This window comes from Chlamydotis macqueenii, chromosome 1, assembly GCF_036417535.1.
Source record: "Chlamydotis macqueenii isolate bChlMac1 chromosome 1, bChlMac1.mat, whole genome shotgun sequence".
Lineage (NCBI taxonomy): Eukaryota > Metazoa > Chordata > Aves > Otidiformes > Otididae > Chlamydotis > Chlamydotis macqueenii.
This window is the reverse complement of record NC_141556.1, coordinates 170514066-170523497: the sequence shown is the minus strand read 5'-3', so window position 1 is coordinate 170523497 and position 9432 is coordinate 170514066. Positions and strand designations below refer to the sequence as shown.

Here is a 9432-nt window from a genome sequence, read left to right as displayed (position 1 = left end):
TCCCAGTTTCATAGAAGGGATAAATTATCCTTCTGTTATTTCATAATGCACTTCCAGAGTTACACATCAAAATCCTTAAAACTAGGAAATACAGCTATATTCCACACAAACACGTCCCTTTTTGAACAGATGAAAGAGCTGGCATCTTGTACTACACTCAAGCTAGGAAACACATAGGAGTAATAGCCCACTTTATTTTATATAGAACAAAACCAGAGCTTTACTATAAAGCAGACACAAATAGCATGCGTGAGACTAAAATAAAATATGGAAATATAGGTATGTAGAGGTTATGTATACATGCATGAAATTAATGTATCGTGCTGAACAGCATGGATTTTAAAGGTAAGCAGTATAGAATCAGGCAGGAATGACGTGAGATATAGAAATGTTGCTGAAATTTAAGATTTTATTAGCTATGTTATCTTAATGGTTTTCTGAACAACTTTAGTAATCTCAGCACTATCGAAACTGGTCCTTAGCAGCCTGTCCTGCATTACACAGGAGGCAGGGTTTTTCACCTCCACTTTTGTTTGAATGTAGCCTCGCTTAGTGCTGACTAGAGAACTGATAGTTCTTTAGGAGCTCATATGCAATGAGCAGGGGTATTCCTCTGGCTCCTGATAGTCAAAAGTCCACAGCACAGTTATTATTTACCCAGCCGACAGCACACACCAGCGCTTCCACTGCTGATGCCAGCTACCAAACTGAGCTTCCTGGACTCTGATGCCAGCGTAGCCAGTTTTGAACTCTGCAGAGCTGGGAAAAGATGTGTTTACTGATGGCAAACCCGTCCTCTTTTTCTCTTAGCCAGAGTTCATCTTGAAGATAGTTCTCGTTATCAGACGAGGCTTCTGGGCAGCCAGAGGAGGCTCGGGGCTGCCCGGTTCATCACAGCAGAAGCCTTTCTGCCATTTGGGATGAGGCCTCACCTCATCCTGCCGCCTCCAGACACAGAGCTCATCCCTCTGGGTGGATTCTGGTTGTAAGGATGGGCGTTTGATGTGTGTTTTCGATGGGCTCCAAGGCAATGCTTGAAATAACACGACGAGCTGTTGAAAAGTGCTTTAGCTGAATTACAGGAACGCATAGTTGTCTGGCTCTCCAGAAAACTGAAATCGTAGTTCAGTCAAGTGACGTTTTTAAGGGGTGGTTCAGGTTTCATCAGGAGGAGGAAAAAAAAAAAAATAATAATAATAATCTGCCTTTGGTGCAGACGCTGCCTGTAGCGCGGTGCCGCCCTTCTCGCCTCGCCCCCTCCAGCCCGGGCCCTCGGCGGCCGCCTCTGTCCCTGTGGGCGGGCGCGGGGGCGGCCCCCTTCCCGCCCGGCCTCCCTCAGCCCCGCCGCTTCCTCCGCAGCTCCGGAGTCCGGCTCGCTGGCCCGCAAGGCCTCGCCGCCATGGGCGCCTCCCGCCTGCTCCTCCTGCTGCTGCTGCTGGCGACGGCGGCGCGGGGGCCGTGTTTCTCGGCGGCGGCCCGCTCCCCGCAGCGGCGCTGGCCGGTGCCTTACAGGTGAGTGAGGCGGCGAGGGGGCCTGGCAACCCGGGCGGCGGGGGGGAGCCGGCCCGGCTGCCTGCGCCTGACCCCCTGCTTCCTCCTAAGGCTCGTCAGCCCTCCCTTGGTTTATTTAAAGAGTTTCCCCTTGTTAATCGCGGGAGTGTTTGTCGTTTAGACGCTGTCGGGTGTGTTTAGCTGACAGGGAAGGGGTGGCCCGTCCCTGGCCTAGAGCTGTGCTGGCTCTGTCAGCAGCAGGACTGCTGCCCCAGGGAATGGCTGCCCTTGCTTTAAAGATGCTCCTTTATTTCCTGTTTTAGCAAAAAAAAAAAGTTGCGATGAGGAAGTCAGGCTATGGTTTATTTTATTTTTTTTTAAATTTAAGTTTACTTCATACTTTAATTGAAATGGTATAAAAGTCCGTTTGCTGCTGTGGAGCTGCCTTGGCTCCAGGAGAAGGCCTGGTGCTGCTGGGGAGAGCAGAAGAGTGCACATTACCACGTTTTGCCAAGGCAAGTAGCTACCGCTTTGGCTACGTGGAGGAAAAGAGCCCCTTCCAGAGAAGGGCTACGCTTCCATGTGTGTTTTTTGTGGGCTTACTGTCTGTAAAGGGAGGTGTTAGAGTTTAACTGCTGTCTAATGCACGCCTAGAGTTTTGGAAGACTGTTGCGCAAGTCCTAGCAGTTCAATTTGTATCAGGTGATGCCTGAAGGAGCTGATCTTGTAGTCACGAGGCATTCGGGTTTTCCAGCAAGTTCAGTAGTTGCAAGGTTTGGTCTTGGGATGGTCAAAATTAGAGTACAAGCCTGTCAGTGTGAAACACTCAGAGATGTGATATTTTAAAGCTTTTTAACATGCTTGATACCAGCTTGTCACATGCAAGGTGCAATGAGTGGGGAAATTGAAAATTTAAGGTGTGCAATTTAGAAACAGGACTTAAATGTGTGACTCGCGTAAGTCTTTGATTTCTAACTATAACCTCTCCCTCCCCCCCCAGGCAAAATAAAGACATACATTCTGAAGTACCCAGCAATCTTGGAGTAGAATTCCACAAGGAAAATAAATGATGTCTCAGCAGAGCTAGAGGCTTTACTGTGGCTCAGGAAGTCCTATGTCCTTGAGTCATCTCATGGCTGGGATATTTGTGCCATTCAGTAGCTGTGAGCAACTGAGAGCACGCAAGCTGTGCTCTGGGCACGCTGTGTACACCGATCAGTCTTGGTAACAGCAATATAGGAATCTTGGTTTAAGTGAAATACAGTGAGTGAATTTGAAGGAAATTGGAAGAGCAAGACTTGTCAGAAAGGTTTTTTGCTGTTTGTATAATGTGGTGTGTAAGCTGATTTGATCTTCAGGTTTTGAAGTTTAGTAGGAATGATGAATGGAAACAATGATTGTAAGTTGTCAGGCCTCTTTATCTAAATTACCATAGAGGAATAGAATATTTATTTCTGATATTGGTGATATGCTAGAGTAAAAACAGCTCCATCTGGGGAGCTGTTACTATAGAACAGTTTCCCAGAGCAAACTAATCAATCTCTGTGTATACAAGCTGTTAGGAGAACGTTTATCCAAACCATCCTCTGAAACCATCCGCTGCCCAGCATCTATGTGTCTCTGATTCTGTGAGTATAAATCACCCTTTATCATCTGTATCATGTCCACTCCTTAGTTATCAGCACTGTGTACAACATCACTTGCATTCGCAAGTCTTAAGTCCTGTTTCTGCAGACATGAACCTCAGCAGCCTTACGAACCTGTGTACTCCAAGTGTTGTAGCATCTGGATCACAGAATCTATCTTTGGGCATGGCTGCGTGCTTGAGCTCTGCCACTCAGGCCCTTAGGAAGCCATGAGACAGTTACTCCAGCTGTAAAGCTCTGCTTATCATTCTGTGTGCTTCTCTTTCTCCACACAGGCGCTTTGATTACCGTCCAAAAACTGATCCTTACTGCCAAGCTCGTTACACTTTCTGTCCCACTGGCTCTGCCATTCCAGTTATGAAAGAAGAGGATGTCATTGAAGTCTATCGATTACAGGCTCCAGTGTGGGAATTCAAATATGGGGACCTACTAGGACATTTGGTAAGGTGATATTTTTGTTTAACAAAACTTTTCTGGCAAATTCAGCTGAATTGAACAGCAAGTGTCAAGAATGGGAGCTCTAAGGTTGAGATACGCTTGTATGGAAGAGTACTAGAGCACACAAGCTAGGCTATTTATAGGAAAGATACCCAAAGAGCATTAAGTTTCAAATAAAAGTTACAGAGTTGATCTCTGCTAAAGAAAAGACCATGACCAGCACTGTCAGTGGGTTTGAATGTGTTTCCCCATGGAGTTGCATGTTGGGAGTGTTTTGTTTGTATATACCGTTACATTTTTAGTATCTCTCTGCGCCTGCACTGCATCAAGAAAATACATTTATTTGTCCCCTTATGTTGGATGAAATTCTTTCTTACTGTATTAACTTTTCTGTTGTTAAAAACTTCTATATTGGTGTGAACATGGATATCTGTCAGGAGTGGACAGCTAGCTGGTCAGAATGGTTGGTTGCTTTTACGGTTCTTTCTTGGGTGTTATAATCAGTATCGAATTAATGTCTCAATTCGTGGAGTCAGGCAGATATGGAAGAATGTCAACTTTAGTGATATTTATAGCTGTAGCAGTAGCATAATTCAGCTTCAAAGCATGATCCCTAATGAATAAAGAAATACTAGTAAACATGAAACAGCAACATCAAAAGCAAGCGTGCAGAGTCAAAAATGGAAATAGCTTCAAATATCATTATCTTAGTTCTTAAACTAAGGTTTAATTTATGTATTTACTATACAGCTTTAAAAATAATTATTTACCTCATTCCTTTTGTGGCTTTCATTACTAAGATCTGTTTTGGTAATTCAGTTCTGTTCTTTATTTCTTTGATACCCTGAGGCAATGTGACTCTATGTTAAAGGTATGTGCGTGATACAATCTTGCATGTTATGAATCCAAGATGTTATAGGAAGGAACCCCTTCCCCTCTTCTCACCCTGTTACACAGCAGCTCCCAAGCGTCTTATCTTCTGTACAGGTCAAGCTGAAGTTGGTTTTATGTTAAAAGTTTGGCCTTTGGGGCGTTTGGTTTTTTTTACTTTTCCAGAAAATTATGCATGATGCTGTTGGTTTCAAGAGCTCTCTGACGGGCAAAAACTACACAATGGAGTGGTATGAGCTCTTCCAGCTTGGAAACTGCACATTTCCACATCTCCGGCCTGGCATGGATGCACCATTCTGGTGTAACCAGGGAGCTGCCTGCTTTTATGAAGGAATAGATGATGCACACTGGAAGGAAAATGGAACTTTAGTTCTTGTGACCACAATATCAGGTAGATTTCAGATGCTTTGGATGGTGCTAATGTAATAAAATACAGAGTCAGCCTTGTCTTCATAGAAAGCAGTATATTTTACTTTATGTTTTGTAAGTTATTTGCAACGTTAGTCACTGATGCTAATTTCAAACTGAAACACTGTTGTTGCAATTTCTTTAATACAGAAAACTGCTGTATGGTAATGGGGCTGCTGCTGCCTTTTGAACAACGCACACTGAAGAGCTGTTAAATGAGAGTCATTTGGTGTTGCTGTACAAAACCACTTGAGTCTCTTGAGTGTAAAAATAGCAAAACACCTTATACAGAACCATTGTGGACTCTTTTCACAAGCTTCACCAAAACAAAGCCTTCTGTTGTGAGGTGGCAGATGACTGCTGAGATAGAAAAACTGGTGAAAATGTGCACATTACTGAGCAAACAAGACATACTTAGAAATAGCCTCAAAAATATAAAAAATACCTCTTATTTCCATTTCCCCCATTATGTGTCATAAAAACTGTGCAAATGTCTCCAGTAATAGGTCTCTAACATATGTCATAGAACAAAACCAGAACTTACACCTCTAAATACATGGGCGATCACCAGAATAGCTTCCTGGTATATACAGAACACTGAAATTCTAAAATAAAAAGGTCATTTAAATAAATCTGGTTGATTACTGCAGTGAATGACTTAGGAACAAAGTCCCCTGAGGACTTGGAGAATTGCATTTTGTGTGACCAAAACCACTTACTCTCTGAAGCTGGCGTAGTGTACAACGCACAGTGGAGAGACAGATTACAGCCAGCATGATGTGGTGCTGTACGTTTACCCGCTGCCACCTTTGGCAGCTCTTCCACCTCTGCTGGACTCAGTCTCTAGGTACTCTATCCGGCGCTGCTAAGAAATTCTAGGCTGTTCTTTAAGCAATGAAACAAGCATAGCTGCTTTCCTGTGAGTTTGTAGCTTATGACTGAAGTCTTTGATGCCTGATAGGGTTGGATTATTTTGTATGAATACAAAGGTAAATATTTGCATATACTTGTGGAACTTATAATGCCTCCTGCCTGTGTGGATTATTTGATGCCTAAGAAAGGTGAGGTTATGCGGGTGCCTTGCAGAGGCATTGTTATGGTCCTCCTTGTCTCTCTTGCTTCCTGTTTCCGTGAAGCTTTTAGGAAGGTAGCATCTCTGAGAGTTTTGAATTGTCTGAATTGGACTAAAAATCTGAAAGTTGCCATGGAAGAGGGTGAATGGATGCAAGCACAGGTGGACGGCATCATGAGCTGAACTTGCTTCCTTCAGAGAGCAGGCAAAATGCATCCCATTTTGTGGGAGAGAGCTTTAACATGTGAAACAGCTGGACTGTCTTTGCTCTTGTGAGATCCGATGGAGCTGTTTGTCAGCAGGGCCAGAGACCACATTGAAGCAATCTCATTTTTTTTTTTAAAGCCCATCGGCCAGGTTAATGTTACATAGGGGTATGTTTCTTTTGTGGAAGTAGGGCAGGAATATCCAAAGTCTGATTTTTTACTGTCTAGGCATTTTCCAGCAGATTATCATGAAGCCATGCATTAACCTGTAATATTTTTGTTTAATTTAAGACATTAAGGACAGAACTTCATATTAATTTCATCTTGGCCTTGTTAGGAGAGACATATCCTTTTCAGTAACGTGCCTTGCAGAGTAGACACTAGGAGACTAATCTTGTAGGAATTTGAGAAGATAAAGGGGAGCTTCAAGCCCATCTGCAGTGTACAGTAAGTACAGTTCTTGATACAGACTTAATGACTTGCTATTTTATTAAACGAAGTCATGGGCAATTAAAAAAGAAAGTATCCAGTACTTTAACTGAATGGAGTGATTGTTAATGGTTACTGTGAAGCCCAAAAGCTCTTAAGTGTGGAGTGAAGAACAGTTTGTAATGGGATAGCACAGGAGGTGAATGTGCAGAGCTTCAGTTACTGTGAGGTAGTAGCTTACCTAAGCGTGAGGTGTGTTTACTCTCTGATGAAGAGTAGACCCAGCAATCTGACCTTTGCAGCTTGTTTTGGAGGGAGGTGGGTGGCATGTCAGACTCTTCATTGGTCTTGACGAATGCAACATTGCAGTGAATTCAGGCTTCATGCGAGAGGCTGGTTGGTGTGCACAGGGCGGTGTTAGTGACTCAGTTCTGGCTGATGTCTGCCACCCCTGAACCGTGAGGTCGCTGCTGCCAGTCTGCAACAGTCTTGCCTGTCTTTCAGCAGCTACCAAGCACAGTTACTGTACCCACAGCAGTGACACTTGCAGCTGAAGAGAGATCATGGCTTGGAACACTGTCACGACAGCAAGCTGTCGTCTGACTCTGTCTTCTGACATACTGCACAAGAAGAATCCGCAAAATTTGGCCATGCTATGAATGTGAAGTGCTGGATGGATCTAGGTCATAGACGGTTGTACCCTGTGCTGTGACCGAGGAAAGAGAGGGTTAGAATGGCTAGGCTGGGATGCAGTGCTGGGACTACAGGCGAAAAAACAAAAGCAGGAAGGTTAGCTGTGTGCTTCGTTTTTGTTTTGGGGAGGCAGATGCATCACATGTAAGGAGCTACCAGAGGGATGAGCCAAGATTGAGATGTCTTCCTCATTCCAGTTGTGAAATCACCAAAACGCATAACCAAGCTTGTATTCTAACTAAAAAAAAATAATCCACAAGGTCTTTTAAGTTTATTGGGCTTCACATCCTGCTGATATAGTTTGGCTTGGTTTGACTTTGCTGGCTGAGGAGCTGCTAAAACAGCAGTGTCTCAGTCTAAGGTTACATAGGCTTCTCTTGTGGAGAGACGTGAAAACTTCTGCCCTGAATTGCTGAATTTAGTTAAACTTGAGGAAGTGCAGAGATGCCTCTTGCATTGGGGAGCGCTTTGTCAGCATCTCTTGTAGATTGTACTACCTGTGCTATTTATCTACGTGGATAAAACAAAATGAGAGGTGTCATGGTTCTCTGACATTTGGATGTTCTGGTGTAGTAGCAGGAAATGGGGCTGAAAGAGGAATTACGGTTTAAATAACTACAAGTACATATAGTTTATTCAGTGGGGTATTGCTTCTCCCTCCAGCCAAAGCTTTGTACTTTTGTATGGCTAGGTAATGGTGTAGGTAAACTTTTGCAGGGAAGGGAGGTGAACCTTGAGATAGATGGGAAATATTTTAAGAAGTCATGTATTTGTTACCCTGTCTCTGAAATGCTTATTTTAATCTTTTTACAGGATCCATGTTTAATGAAATGGCGAAATGGGTAAAATATGACAATGACACTGGCATTTACTATGAGACCTGGAGAGTTCAAGCGAGTCCCGACAAGCAATCAACGGTATGGTTTGACTCTTACGAATGCTCTAAATTTATACTGAGAACGTACCAGAAGCTAGCTGACTTAGGAGCTGTGTTTAAGAAGATACAAACAAACTATACCAGCATAATTTTATTCAGTGGAGAACCTATTTATTTAGGAAATGAAACATCTGTTTTTGGACCTCTAGGAAACAAGACATTGGCAGCAGCTATAAGAGACTTCTACTATCCATTCAAACCTCATCGGACAATCAGAGAGTTTTTTGTGGATCTTTTAAAAATAATTGATCGTGTCATCTTGAATCATCAGTTTTACCTCTTCTACAACTTGGAATACTGGTTTTTACCTATGAAGTTCCCTTATCTCAAAATAATTTATGAAGAGGTCCCTTTACCTGTTGGAAGCAAAACATCTTTTGGTGTATAATTGCTTACTGAAGAACCAAACTTGCCCTTATGCCAGAATATCCTTAAGGATTTTGAAGCGCTACTGTGTCGTGTTGTATGTTTCACTGCCAACTCTGGAAGTTGTGTTGTGAAGGCTTTGCTAGACCACACGAAAGACTGTGCCATTTTTTCTTATTGCCTGCATAATACGTTCATGAGCGCTGCGGCATCTCTGACTTGGCCACCTTCTGTGTAACTGTGGCCACCTGCTGCCTTAAGGTAGCTGATGTGGCTCCTCTTGGCTAAACTCTGGAGTGCCAGAGGGGGAATGGGAGACAGCCCACCTGCTCTGGTCTCAGGACCTTCTTGTCTGACTGACTTGGCAAATCTGTGTGTTGGAACTAACAAACCTGAGTGCCTAGATGTGTCCGATTCCCTTGACGTGTGCCTTACATGGGTGTTTCTGTATTTCTTTGGTTTGTACAACTGGGACCTGTGAACCGTTCTCCAGTTCGTGAAGTGGCTGTTCAGCGGGGTGGGAAGGTGCAGTGAATCTCTTGGAAGATGGCACGGGTGGTATCTTGTCACCACTTTGCTTCCTTCACCTGCACTGTAAGCACAATACAGATGGCTCTTCCTAAGATTTGTGTGTGAGTTTTCTAGCACAGATAGAAGGCAAACGGCCTGTTTTGATGTCAGCTTTGATGTGTAACTGCAGGGTTCTAGTAGTTTTCCTGTCTTAAAGTCTACTTGAGGCTTCAATTAGGTTGGTTTCATAGAAGTAATGTTTACATTCCTTTTGCCTTTCTTTAAAAAACACAGAATCCTTAATATGAAAGAAGCAATGACAGGTGTCATTGTAGGGTGTCAAAG

The 9432-nt window shown here is 43.5% G+C and overlaps 1 protein-coding gene across 1 annotated transcript; it reads left to right on the top strand.

Moving 5' to 3' along the window:
* Nucleotides 1-1135: 1135 nt before the first annotated feature.
* CLN5 (CLN5 lysosomal BMP synthase) lies at nt 1136-9202 on the top strand. The gene is made up of 4 exons (XM_086771697.1): nt 1136-1512; nt 3413-3578; nt 4632-4857; nt 8088-9202. Exons 1-4 carry the CDS (start codon nt 1400-1402, stop codon nt 8597-8599), a joined length of 1017 nt encoding a protein of 338 aa, XP_086627823.1. The 5' UTR covers nt 1136-1399; the 3' UTR covers nt 8600-9202.
* Nucleotides 9203-9432: the final 230 nt, after the last annotated feature.

Bases quoted from the DNA above. Each gene is read 5' to 3' on its own strand.
- CLN5 (XM_086771697.1), top strand. From the start codon at position 1,400: ATGGGCGCCTCCCGCCTGCTCCTCCTGCTGCTGCTGCTGGCGACGGCG. The intron at 1,513-3,412 runs GTGAGTGAGGCG...TTCTCCACACAG, and splicing joins CGCTGGCCGGTGCCTTACAG to GCGCTTTGATTACCGTCCAA. The intron at 4,858-8,087 runs GTAGATTTCAGA...ATCTTTTTACAG, and splicing joins TCTTGTGACCACAATATCAG to GATCCATGTTTAATGAAATG.